Source organism: Gymnoscopelus braueri (assembly GCF_963280865.1).
Source record: "Gymnoscopelus braueri genome assembly, chromosome: 4".
In the NCBI taxonomy this organism is placed as follows: domain Eukaryota; kingdom Metazoa; phylum Chordata; class Actinopteri; order Myctophiformes; family Myctophidae; genus Gymnoscopelus; species Gymnoscopelus braueri.
In genome coordinates this window covers 42,706,176-42,720,827 of record NC_137605.1, presented here as the reverse complement: position 1 = coordinate 42,720,827, position 14,652 = coordinate 42,706,176, and the positions used below count along the sequence as shown (strand labels likewise).

At 39.7% G+C, this 14,652-nt stretch overlaps 1 protein-coding gene across 1 annotated transcript; it reads left to right on the top strand.

The window, feature by feature from the left end:
• Positions 1-1,400: 1,400 nt before the first annotated feature.
• On the top strand, positions 1,401-12,642 carry LOC308084824 (lysosomal-associated transmembrane protein 4B-like; the record flags this gene model as incomplete). Its single annotated transcript, XM_080427747.1, has 7 exons — positions 1,401-1,629; positions 3,048-3,159; positions 4,747-4,820; positions 5,972-6,094; positions 7,520-7,618; positions 9,139-9,234; positions 12,562-12,642. The coding sequence occupies exons 1-7, from the start codon at positions 1,534-1,536 to the stop codon at positions 12,640-12,642; spliced, it is 681 nt and encodes a 226-aa protein (XP_080283873.1). The 5' UTR covers positions 1,401-1,533.
• Between the last annotated feature and the right edge of the window lie 2,010 nt (positions 12,643-14,652).

Below are 14,652 nucleotides of genomic sequence, written 5' to 3'. Positions count from 1 at the left end.
TCAATAGATCGCGGTCATACAGCCGCTCTGCTACTTACGAGACCCTGACCCAGAATCAGGTCGTTTACGAGTCATTTGGCGCCAAGTTGTTCACAAACATGAAGTGCGCGTCTGGTGTGTGTGTGTGTGTGTGTGTGTGTGTGTGTGTGTGTGTGTGTGTGTGCCGCCACGTTAATGAGAGATAGCCTGAGAGGCACTCATTATCTGAACGGTTATGGAGTGATTGATGAATGAATGCATAAACATTTATGGTTGAAGGCTGGTGTGTGTTAGGAGGGTTAAATCTCCGATCTCTCGGTGGCCCAAATAAATCCACAGCATGAAGAATCTGAACGCTGGGCAAAGGTTTGGAGCATCAGGTTTCTATGCTTAACCCAGGTTGTAGGCCTACTATACCCTAAAAGTTAGTTAGCATTTAATCCCCATACATTTAGGCTTTCTTTATATGAGTCATTGTTGTTGCTATCAAAAATATCCCTTATATTTGAAAGGGATTATGAAAATGTCCTTATTTCCTACATTTGCTACAGTTAATGTGAGCTTTAAAAAAACACTCATCCATCAAATAGCCTATTGCATTTAGTTTCTTGTTTAGAATCATTGTTGTTGCTAGTAAAAAATAATCCCTTCTATATTTGGAACATTTGAGATAATTATATTAGGACCTGGCCTAGCTACACTCTTTACAGTTTCCAGGCCTATGTGTGCAAATTATTTTTTAGCAGTTTAAAAATGTCCGTTATCATGATTCATGACTATGGTTAAATCTCATATTTTGGCAGATGCAGTGAGTTTAGCCATTTTATTTCATTTCCCAGGACATTCTGGAAAGGACGGGTTACATCCATATGTTACATCACACAGCTCTGATCCTCTCTCTAGCCGGTCACATGGTCCAATTAGCGTTGCCATATTTTGTGAGAGAAATAAGTAACCAGGTCTAGGAAAAATAAGCAACTTAGACCACATGAGCTCTTTAAACAGGCATCGGCTATTTTTCATATATATATACATATATATTTTAAAATCATAACAACGCAAATCTGGTACGGGGCTCCCTGGCACAAAATATTTTCAGATGGGGTTAGGGGCATATCTACATATTAATTTGGGGGTCCATGACATGAAAATATTTGAGAACCACTGGTTTAAATAATAATGTATATTTTTTTAAACAAGCCCAAATAAGCAACTACACTTTAGAAACAAGCCCAGTAAAAAACGCAACCCGCAACTACCAATATTTACAAGTAATTTTACATAAAAACAAGCCCAAGGTCGCTAATAATAAGCGGACATGGCAACCCTGGGTCCAATGTTTGTCAATTGGACTGAGTTAAGCGGCTGTTACTGCGCTGTAGCGCCGGTAATTGAGGAGGACAGGTTCATGCAGTCAGACGCGTTGCATTTCTCATCCATCTGCGAGGAAGACTACATTCGATTCGTTCAACGGAGCTCGCTTTAGGAGCGCATTCTTCAGAGATATACAGCAAATGATAGCGTTGTGATCAAAGCAGACAGCTAGGCTTGAAGATGATGATCTCCCCGTGGGACCGGTGGTATTCCACCAGCTGCTGCCTGTGCTGCCATGTCCGCACAGGCACCATCATCCTGGGGGTCTGGTATATGGTGAGCATTCTTTATCATTATGTAAACTATAGCGCTGGTGACGGTCCATACCGATACCGTTAGGAGTTCCCCTTAACGCTACGCTATGTTACTTTCGAGCCGTTGCCCGCACACCCCCGGAAGCGCAGCCTCTCGTCTGTAGTAAAAATAAAAAATACGCTTTTGCTACTCACCAAAGCGAAGACGGTTTCAAGATGTTGAAAGCCTACTTTCCTTAGTGGGAACACTCGGAGCCTCCCCACCTCGCGTCTAAAATACACTTTTTGGCCGGAAAAGAAAATATTTCACCGGATGGAAAAATGTTTTAGTTACTCCACTGCGCCCCCTACAGATCTGGTCAATGGAATTTTTCTATTGACAACATTTTTCCATCCGGTGAAATGTTTTCTTTTCTGGCCAAAACGTGTATTTTACACGTGAGGTGGGGGTCTTTGAGTGTTCCCACTAGGGAGAGTAGGCCTTCAACATATTAAAACCGTCCTTGCTTTGGTGAGTAGCGAAAGTGTATTTTTTTTTTTTTACTACAGACGAGAGACTGCGCAGCCTGCGCTTCCGGGGGTGAGCGGGCAACGGCTCGAAAGTATCATAGCGGAGAACTCCTTCTAATAACGCTATGGAGGACCGTCCAGAGCTATGTCGACCAGTGAAAACTAATTTCACCAATGAAAATATTATCATAACAAATGAGGATACGTGCATTCTTTTCATTTGACAATGATGATTGAATGATGCTGAAAAGTGTTCCATAACATAAACGATTACCACCTTAATTTAATGCGATTGGCTTGTGTAGCTAAATGACGAGGTATTGTCGTCTACATGTAATTCTTATGATTATTAAAGCCCCCAGTGAGTTTGAATGTAGAGCTATTCCTGTAAAATGTTCTAGAAAGGGTTAACTTAATCAAACACCGCCTGTGGAAAATGCCTCAGCCCAATTCCAATGAATAAATGATCACTCAGTCTCATCAGGTAGCTAGAGGTCTGTGTCAGGTTGCTGCAGTCAGCCATAGAGAAGTTTCCATTACATTCACCTGATGAATAGAGATTCAGTCAGATGAATGAGTGATTTCGTATAATGAGCTGTGCTTGCCCGATCAAAGAAAGGTGTCTAGACTAGGCTATAACTTAATTAGCACTCTTAATGTCATAGTTAAAAGATAAGAATCCACTAAGTCTGGCAAACAAGCTTTATGAAATTCTAGAACTTCCAGATCATAATTCATTGGATTCATTTGCTTTAGCAGATGAATCCATAACTTCTACTGACATACTTAAAACGTTTGCCTTTGATAAGTGGCTTATGTGTTCTCTCATCCAAGTGACACATATTGCATCGTCCTCTTTCCCTGGCCTGAATGTTTCTGTCTGTCCATAATTTAAACTCCTGATCTGTCCATATGTCTTGTGTCTTAAAGCTCATCAATGCAGTGGTCTTACTCATCCTGTTGACAGCGCTTGGTGATCCTGAACAGTACCACCTGACCAGCGCTGAGCTAGCTAATGACCTGGATGTCATGGATGATACCAGTAAGTCGCCCAGGAGGCCTGTAGCCTATTTTACAGTGCACTTCACCTCAATAGCTGTACACGTTAAGGAAGAATTCCATGGCCTAGGGCAGTGGTTCTCAACCTTTTCAGGCCGCAACCCCCCTAAATAATCATATTTGAACTGGGGACCCCCTCACCCTGACAAGCACTTGGAATTATAGGAGTTGGGGCATTACATGTAGTTTGACTCGGTTCGACAGATAAATATTGTTGCGAGGCGTTGTGAGCTTTTAGATCAGCTAATTTCAAAATCTTTCTTTCTTATATTATTTGGCAATTAGGCCAATGTTTGACCAGTTTTTATAGTATAGTTTGTTGATTACTCTTGATGCAGTAATGGTCTTTTTTCATTTAATTTCTTCGTTTCTTTTAAAAAGGTCTTAAAAGTCCTTACATTATTATTATTACTGCCATCTGGGGACCCCCCAAAAATCATGTGGGGACCCCCCTGGGGGTTCCCACAGATTGAGAACCACTGGCCTAGGGGAACGCACGCATGGGCACATGGTTGTGCAATAGGATGATTTTGTGTATTGATTGACAGGCGGTAGGATGCTTGTGTTGGTCAGTTCTATTTGCCATAGCACTGGTAATAGTTGCTGATTAGAAATGTCTGAATTGCTGGGTATTATAGCCCTGTGATCCTTATCATAGGTCTGTCCAACTTCTCCATTAGACGCAGATTCAGACTTGAATGACATATCAGACTTTAATGTCTTAAGCAACCACATGTTGCAGTATTGTTATGCTATTATAGTTCTCACCACTACAGTCTACCCAACAAAATCTTGGTTTTGTTGTTTGGGAATGAACAGCATGTTCACATGACAGTTGTTGATCTTTTTAGAATCAATGCCACTGCATATTTCTGTGAATTTAATTAATAATGATTTCAAGACTTCATCTTATCAATTCCAATTAAGACAGCACATTTTATTTATTGAAAATAGACTTTATTTATAGTGAACAGAAAATCTAATCTAATCTAATTATGTTATTGGTGGTGTAGTGCTATCCTCTCACTCATCACAATCAATAGTTGACTCTGAAAGCCTAACTCAGCCCACCAATGTTGCAATTAGTTCAATTAGACACCAAGAACTAAATGCAATACTAGCCTGTCTACAGACACAGTGACTCCTACTATGACTGCTGAGTGCAAAATAAAGAGTTAAAAATAAAATAATACAAAATATTATATAATACAATATTATGATTAAATGGGGAACAGACAGTGGATTTGTTGCATTGTTGCATTGTTTTTTTCCCCTTATGTAACCAAATGATTAGTTGTGTTATGTTGAGCTGTTATGAGGTCAGATTGACATGAAGTGAATTCCAAAGGCTGGGGTTAATTCCATGTGAAGCAGTCAGTTGCAGTAAATCATCATGTCATGTATATTATACAAGCATTTTTCTTATCAGCTTTACAGAATGAATGTATGCTAATTCTGTACTCTCTCAACGAAAGTGACTTAAAATAACAAAAGTTACATTTCTGTTATATGGGTTTTTGCGCACACATCCGCTCATATACACTTTTTATTTCTCCTTTTTCTATTCCAGATATGTGCATAGCTTCAGCAATCTCCATGCTGATGATCCTCATTTGTGGGATGGCAACATATGGTGCATTCAAGGTTGTGAGCCTTTGCTATTCTCTCAGAGATTAACTAACACCCCAGTTATTACTGTGTACTGCGGTTGATATAGCTTGAAATGAAAACTGCATCTGCTGTACCAGTTATAAAAATCTTTCCTGGCTATGGTGCAGACTAGTTTAGTTCATTAAAATGCCCTAATTTAGTGTTTTAGGCTACTAACAGTATCCTTAGTATCTTCTCTAAGACATACATTTTATTGCAGATAGGTCTCAAGTCCTGGGCAGTATTGCGTTACTAGTAACAATATTACTTTTGCCAGTAACGACAACGAGTAGTATATCTAATTACTATTAATATGTAAGTAATAATATTGCAGTCACCCTTCCTCAAAGAGAAGGCTTTTGTTTAGCAGTCTAAACACTGAGCACTATAACTATAAATATAACTATATAGTTTACCATTGTATTTTTTATATAGTTGGTGTGAACTCTGCCATCCACTTGACTTAGAACAATTTTTAAAACTATATCTTTATGGTCATAGTTATAGTTATAGTGCTCAGTGTGAATGTCGGCAGTTGAACCACCGGCTGGTTGAACAGACAGTCTATCTAAAATGCTTTCTTCAGCTCAACTTCCATCGAAGTGTATTCTTGTCTAGATGGCTTGCAAAACATTTTTTTTACCTGGCTGTCGTATGTTGAATACACATTCAAAATTCCTTACTCCAAATTTAACTAAATGGACCTGTTCCAACACTGCAGATTTTACAGTGGCTCCAGAAAAGAAAACTGCTAGTAGTGCACATGCAAATGCAGAATATGAGGAGAATGGATGCAATTATCAATTTTGTGGGGTGTAACGGAAAAGTAAAGAGTAGTGTAACTGATTACTGTTGGCAGGGAGAAATAAGTAAAGTAATATTACTTTTGAAAAGAGTAATGAGTATTACAAGCCAGAGTCCTATGGCAGCGTACAAAAGCAGTACTTTGTATTGTATTTGTCCTGAATAATTATTTTGGGGACTCGCCTTAATCTTCTGTGACCCACTTTCAGAGTTGATTTATGCTCACAGCGTTGGATAAAGAGCCTAGTTTGATTCTGTGTTCTCACATACATATATCAGCTTTTCCTGGAGTTCTTTAAATAGCATAGTTCTCACCTCTAACATTTATTTCACTGTTTCAGCTACATGCAGCCTGGATCATCCCATTTTTCTGCTACCAAATATTTGACTTCGGACTTAACGCCTTGGTTGCTGTCAGTACTGTGGTATACCCCAACACTATACAGGATTATTTGCAGCAACTGGTAAGAAGGCCCCTTTTTGAATGATGTGACATCTAAGTATGCAATTGTAACAGAAGCCTAATGTCGCTCCCTTGGCCAGGGGGATTCCCTTTTGGCTGAGCAATTGCCGTTGATTAGTGAATCATAATGGCTTTATAACCACTAAGGGGCCGTTCGATATCCATGAGAGGGGCCACTGGAGGAAAACAAGATTTTTACATTTTTGTCCAAGGGAGGGTATACAGTCCAGGGGCGGGGTCATATAAATGAATAAAATGTGTGCGCACGTTTTAATTAATCAATTAATTAATACTTATTTTTGCCCATCTTCACATGATTTAGCAGCACAATTAATTTGTATTGTTTGAGTAGATAATAGACAGGTTGTCATATCCAATCAGTATGAAATTGACACCCACTGCCCAATTCAGCAGCTTAAAGGAGAATACCAGACAAATTAAGTGTTGTCTTTGATGTCTCGTTACTCACCGACCGACGTGAAAAGTGGCGTTCTTTTTTTCCATAGATTCCCCTGTCGTCATTTTTTAATCCAGAACCTGGCAACACGAGTTGCCAGGTTCTGGAAAGAAACAAGCATCCAGTGTTAAATCGTTCGCCATTAACGGTGGCCTTGCAGGAATTTTCAACGCATGTTTGACTATCATGAGACTCCACAATGACTAGCAGTAGAGAAAAATACAACTTTGCGTCGGTTATAATAGACGAATCTCCCTAACCCACGCGCTCCCATTATGACAACGGAGGGGGTTTAAAAAATGACGACAGGGGAATCTATGGAAAAAAAGAACGCCACTTTTCACGTCGGTCGGTGAGTAACGAGACATCAAAGACAACACTTAATTTGTCCGGTATTCTCCTTTAACAGTGTGAATTTGAATGCAGAGATTGCTGTCCACATTATGTTATGTTATTTTAGTTGAAAATGGCTTAAAGCAGAGATCCGGACATTTTAAGTGTTATCTTTGATGTGTCGCTAATCACTCACCATCATTGAAAGGGACGTTGAGTTATTTCAGAGAGTCCCGTGTCGTCCAGTCTGTCGACCCCCTCCGTTGGCATAATGGGAGCCCGTGTAAGAGTGAAAATCGTCTATTATAACCGATACAAAGTTAGTTTTTTCTCTACTACTGCTCATCGTGGAGTGTCATGATACTCAAACGTGCACTGAATGTCGCGAGCGAGCTATCGTTCGTGCAGAACGACATGATGCTGGTTGCTTATTTCTTCCACAGAGGCCAGGTTCTGTGGAAGAAACAAGCAACCAGCGTCATCACGGTGGGCCGTGCTTATTTCAGAGAACTCTAAAAGCCTCCAGTGACAGTGACCCCTTATTCTAAATAACGAATTGTCCCTAATTCTAATGGCTTTGATCTTGCACCTTAAATGAACTGATCACCTAACTTTGTCTTGTTGATCTCCGTTCAGCCGGATAACTTCCCCTACAAAGAGGAGATTGCAGCTCTGAGTAATGTGTGCTTGGTCCTCATCGTGCTGCTCTTCATCAGCTGCATTCTTTGTTTCAAGGTAAATTCCACATAGAATATTTTCCACAACAGTAGTGCCAACTGAATTCATAGGGCTTATGTTTACTGGATAATCTTCAGTACTACTGAGAGGAGGTGTTATGCAATTTTGTGACCCGTTTTTGTATGTTTAAGGCAGACTTGGCTTTACTGTGAGTAGAGTGTAAAATAATAATATGGTGAAAAGGTATTAGAGATGAAAAAGCAGGGTGGTTGGAATGAGTGTTTAATATTCGTTAATAAATGTTTTCAGGTTTGTCCTTGGCAGGTGTAGTCTGACTCACAGTAGTTGCTTTGCTCTACAAATGGTTGCTAATTGTAGAATGAAAGTTATTGATACTACATCTGCACTGTTGTTTTTGGCTATCCTGCAAATGCTGAAAAATACTTCATACCATTGTGATAAATTGCTTAGCAACAGTCAATGCCTGTTTACAAGCACTTACTCAAGTGGTACTGTATGCTACTGTACTACAAAGTCCCTTGACTAACCTGTCTTGAGGTTTGCCATATAAAATAAGCCTGAGACTGAGAAAGAAACAGAGAGGAAAGGATGTTACTTGTACAGTATTTCAATTGGGGGGTGTATTATACACCATTCAGTGGGACAAATATTCTGGTATGGTTATTATGTTGCAATGGTGACGGCCCTACGCTTCTATTATGTGTGTTCTCCATGCAGTAAGGTATTCAGAATAATCATTCAGAATATGAATGGTGTTCAGTGTCTTGGTACGAGTTTGTGCAGTATGACTGTGAGTTCCATGGAGTGTTCTCTGTTGGAGCACATGGACCTCCGCAGTATATTAACAGATTCCTGTGGCTCATGCACCAGGTTATATAGAATCACAGGGCTCAGTCTAGGTTTGTGTCCTATAGACGTGGATTGATGTACCAGATGGCGTTGTATTTGGCCTGTGAACTCCGGTAGCAAGCTGCCTGCTGAGAGCCAGATGATTTCTGGATGTCAGAAGTGAGCACATTAAGAGCTTGTTTCCCTGCCACTCTGGAGGGAGGTGTAACTCTCTGACCACACCTGAAAATAGATACTTCATAGAAGTCCAGGCGTGGTTAGCTTTTTCATTCAAGTCACTATTTACAGTACCACCATCTCCACTTACGCCTCTCTTGTGTGATGTCATTAACGTTTACCCTCTGTCAACGTGGCCTTGCATAACATGTCTTTTTTTGATTATAGATGAGTTATTTTCCTTTGTAGAAAAAGAAGCCTGGTAGCTCGTTGCGATTAAATGCATTCATCACCTTGCATTTTTTTAACTTTGCCAAGCCATGTCGAAATAAAGGCTTTTAATTTTTACTTTTACAGTAGAACAGTGTGCTTTGGATGCTTAATTAAGTTAACTCATGAAGTACGCTGCATTTATTTTTCTACAAAGGAAGGGAACTTCAACTCCTGAAGAGCACCTGATTCTTGTTGGACATAACTTGCGGACCCACACAGTGCTCCTATATTTCTTAATGTGTGTCTTTTTTCTATGTTCTCTGCCTTTATGCCATCAGGCCTACCTGATAGCGTGTGTGTGGAACTGCTACAGATATGTGAGTGGAAGAGCTGCTTCTGACATCCTCCTCTATGTTTCGACCAATGACACCACAGTAAGTCACCTTGTATGATTCTCCACTTCCACAAGACCCCATAGCTGCATCAACTGCCTGTAAATTAATGCCTAAACGCTGGAGCATGGAACAAAGCTGAGGTTAGGTTAAATTTGCGCTGACACTTGGTTGGCCACAGTTCTTATGAAATGTCACAATACAATTTGACAAACACAAAAGTGAGCTTGATACTGATGTTTCTTTTCCCAGTCACCTTTTCCAATGAGCTGTTATTCCACATACTACATGTACAGCACATGTGTTACTTCACAGGTGTAGTTCACACATTCCTCGAGCTTGAGGAACAGCTGAATAAACACGTTAGTTTTGAAGCATACAGAATGATGCATGTCCATGTGGAAAGACATACAATTCTGTAGTGTAGATGCAAATGAAATGCCATGGTTAATCGTTAAAAAAATTATGGAACTGATATGGTTAGAGTGTAGGCCAATGTTTGCATGCGGCCATTAGTCTATCATGTAATTTATTTGTAGAGAATTGATCTTTCATAAAATATTTCATCTTGATATGTTCCTTTAACACAGTTCCATAGACAACAAAACAAAACCTGTCCTGCAGTGTCTGATGGAAGGGGGAAAAAAACAATACATAAAATCCAGACCACAATTCACGTTTTATTGCATGCGTAGGTTTCCCACTCTCAGGCTAGTAACCCAGCTGTAATGTCGTCATGCAGGGGGGGGAGGAAGTATAAATCTGGGCAGTCATAGCTGGTAGTTTTATACTTAGCTAGCATGGATAGATAGATAGATAGATAGATGCACTTGAACAGATAGATGGGTCACCATGCTGGTAAAGCCATTATGGTATAATCACTACAGAAGGTGCACAGTACGTAAGCTCTGTCTTGATGGGTCTGGCTGCAGCTAGCCTGCGGCCCACACACTTAATAACCACTTTTACCCTGGCCTCCCGATATAGATTTTTGTTTGTGGTTAAATGGTTCATACCTGGTCGAGAGAAAATACGTTTCAAAAACTTGAGTGGCTTGTTTTTTCTATCAGAATGTTCAGTTAAACTTTGAGGAGACTAGAATTTAACTCTAAATTATAGTACTGTGACATACAGAGTACCAATATAGGTGGTGATGGTGGTGTAATATTTGTTCACATAGAATACAGTTGCCTAGGTACTACTTTTTTAGTACCTTTTAACAATGTTTATGTTTTGTCATGATGTGTAAAACACCTGCGCCATAAAGGGGAAATGGGAGAGCGCTCCCCCAACTTCTGACATCATTAGTCAAAAGTGCCAGATAAAAACACAGCAACCTATACCTCTGTCCATGCTAAGCTTACTAACTACCACCACAGTTAGGCTGTCTCATATAGGTCTGGGCATATTCAATAGGTCCCTCCACAGACCATGAGAATACACTGTGGCCGGTTGTGGTCTATTTTGACCACCAATTGCATTCCTATACATCATGCGCTCATGCCAGAGAGATGCACATGTGTAATGCATGCCATATGGTAACAATACCTTGTGAGTCGTGACTGTGTCACACGCACACGCACACACACACACACACACACACACACACACACACACACACACACACACACACACACACACACACACACACACACACACACACGCGCACGCGCACACACACACATTGGCTTTTCCTCATTCCCTGTAGTGTTCACTGAAATAGAGAGAATGAACTGAAGAGAATGAAGGAGGGAGGCTTTAGGAAAGGATAATTGATTTATTTCAATAAAAAGAACAGTTTACTGTTCATACTACAATTATTCTGAGGTTAATTGATTAGTAATGATACAAGATTTAATCATTTGTCAAATTAACAGAAAATGTTGAATCCTGGACAGCTACAGTAAATGAGCAGTTATTAGTTGATGTGAATGTTAAGTGTTTTTTTCTCTCCATCAAAAAAAATGGTGAGGTGTATAAACAAGTGATGACAATCTGTTTTCCCTGTTATTTTTGGGAGCATGTATTCCCCTGCTGTCAGTGTTGCTAGGAAAAATTCACAGGACCAAAAATTCTTTGCACACCTGAAAATGACAGACAGGTGCAAGGGAGAAGTGGTGTAGAAGAATAACCAGGTGCAAACCTACTGTATGTCTCTCACTTGAATGGACTGGTTGTGTAACCATCTTCAGCACCTGCATTTGGTAGTGTTTGTTCTGTAAATGTCATCACATTTGGTCACCTTGTTGCACGACCATGTATCTAAAAATAATTGATTTTCAACTGTAAAATGTGCTGCAGTTGAAAATACGTTATTTTCGTCCAGCGTCAAGGTCGTACGACGGCCTATTAATGAGCCCTTACAGTTTAAGTTCATCATGTACATTACACTGGATTTCAATCTTGGACAACTCGAGCACAATCTATTTCAATAAATTGTTGTAGAATTTAGCACCACTAATACTCAGGCTAATTTATTCTTTCTCATGAGACATTTCATGACATATTTTCAACTGAAGAAATTGGGGTGCAACAAAGTATAAATTAGCCTTTGCTCCTATGCCTCGCATCTAATGCGAATGTTGAATTATAAACAATGAAAGAGCTTTCTGACTGAATCTGCTAGTCAAGCTGTATATAAACCCACTGGGTGAGGGGAGGCACAAAAAGAAGTGAAAATAATGTTCCATTTCATTCAGGACAGGTCAAACAGAGTCTGCTGCTGTTGTGTATATTGGCTCACTGGAAAGGTTCTGTTACACTAAATGGAACGGAACCTTTATTAGTATAATTGGTAACACCTGTTTACCCTACTATTTCATGACAATATGGCTGCTGTGAAAAGGTCTGTCTGAGGTGGACTGAGACAGAGTGGAATATAAAGGGAGGGAAGACAGTGGCGCTCAGTAAGTAGAGCAGCCGCTTGGGAAACAGAAGGTTGCCTGTTCGGTCCCCGGGTTAACACCTGAGGACAGATGTGAGTAGTTAATAATCTGGAGACATGGGCGTCTCTAGTTGAAATCCTGCTTTTTAGCCTCTTTATTAGGTATTTGTGATGGTTTCACTATCATTTCTGGTCTCTAAGTAAAAAAAAAAAATCCTAGCTATGGTTTAGCAGTGTGCATCTTATGGGTTGGTATTATACCAGCGCTTGCATACTGCAATGCTGATAGAACTCACGCAGACATGAAGCTTGACTATAAAAGGCAATACCATTTAACATTGTTGTTTCATGACAAAAAGGACATAATTGCTAGTTAACAGAAAGACTCATGCTTTTAAACCCATACACCCACACACACACTGACACACAATCCTCACACTCGTAACACCTCACCTCCTTGAACTCCTTCTGTTCTTCATTTGCAGGTGCTGTTACCACCATATGATGATAGCTTCACCGTCCCTCCCAAGGAAGCTCCACCTCCCTATCCTTCAGCTACAGCATGAAATCAAGCTCAATTTGCTTCTTTGCCCGACAGTGTCACGTGCTGAAATTAGCGGATCTAAAAGTTCACAATGCGTCGCCATGCAACGTGTTGTGAGCTTGTAGATTGGCTATTTTCGTACGACTGAGCAACTGGAATGAATACTCTCCGGCCGTAATCCTGCTTACACCTCCTCAGCTGTTGTACTACAACCACAGCAAATGTATGGACCACATTGCCTCTTTGATGTATTAGTATATATTAATACAGTAGATACACACATATGCATGCAGGCATACTCATACAGACAGATTAATGCAATCACACCATGCTGCAACCATCATCACCATAATAATCCCTTTGGCCATATTCACATGCTGGCCATTTTGCCCTTACCTCATTGTGATGTACGAGCGAAATGGCCACCATGTGAATAAGGTAAATTCTGTGTTGTATTGTTTATTTAGTGAAACAAAGTGAAACAGTGTGTGCTCCTACTGTAACTGCTCCATATACCTATTCTGTTACTGTTATAACACTACTGGATTTATTATCCTGTTTCATTTAGCTTGCTTTATTTGCACTAATCTCTGGTATGATTTGTGCAAACCAGGGAACGATATGCATTTGTAACAGGGTGAAATGGAATACAAAATCACTGCAAAGAGTGATAAATGATATAAATAAATGATATATTTTATTACTTTAATTTAAGCTCTGTCATGCCTGTAATAGTATTTGGTCAGTCCTTACATATTGACAGTTTTAAGCACAAATTGCAAAGATGTGATCCTGTTGCCCACATAAGGGCTGAAGAGTCAACTTGAAGATGCATTTCCTCTCTGTGTGTGGTCTCTGCTCGTGATCAGGGTTGAATTGCCTTTATTTATAACCTTTCTTTTGATAGAGTGTGCTTTTAAGATGTGTTAAGTATGAAGTGTCACCTAGAGTGAAATTATTCCAAAGAACTGTCCGTCTATATTCTGATGTGATGCAAGAGCAGCATACTATATATCTGTCACCCTCTTCCACTGTATATTTAAATTGTGGATGAAATTCATAGGTTGATTTCCATGACTTTTATATGTAATAGTGTCTCTATGTTTTTACTGGCTGAGGTCCTGGTGTTCTATTTATCCATTGAGCGCACAGGAGTAGCACTGGTCTAGAATCAGGTTGGTTGTTGATGTCCCTGGTATGAATTGAGCTGCTCACTAGGATCTGGTGCACTGATCCTGGATCAGCCCCAATCTGAGGCGGTTGATACATGTGGTTGTGGACCCTTGGTTGTGTTTTTTCAATTAAGCAGATGGGAGCAGGTCTACGTAAACAGACAAATCTGTTCTGCTGGTCAATGGTGGGGAATGTGTCCTCTTGAGGTCACAAAATTCAATTCTTAACAGGCTCCTGCTACTGGATGGAAATAGAATGTTGTGATATTTATTTGTCTATTAAAATACAATTTCATTGACACTTGTGTAGTTGTGTTTTATTTTTCCTTATGAGAGTCTTTCCATAAACTGCTGCTGGACAACTGTTTTTAGACTGTGAATACATGTGGAGAATAAGTTCATCCAAATGTCACTTACAATAACCTTTCACAGTAGCTGGAATCCTCTGAGGACAAAGCAGACAAACTGTGGCAGTGTATTTTGATAACACTACAGAACTGATAAAACCCCATTTGGTTGGTTTAGCCACATGTAACAGGAGTCAGGACCCACTGGATCATATACTATACATCATATACTATACGTGTGTGCAAATGTACCCTTCTGGGTGGAGTTAAATGAACATTCAGATTTTTACCATGTATTCAGTTCATTCACTATAGTCACCACAGGTAATAATAATACATAGTACAGCAATAATAATATATAATACAACATACAATAAAACTATTCATAACATTTGATTTGATTTATTTATTCGCACAATAATAAACATTACAAAGGTAACATTATTAAAAACAATACAGAAATAAGTGCAGGTGAGAAAAAGAAACCCATAAAGGGCTTATAAAGGGTTCTCA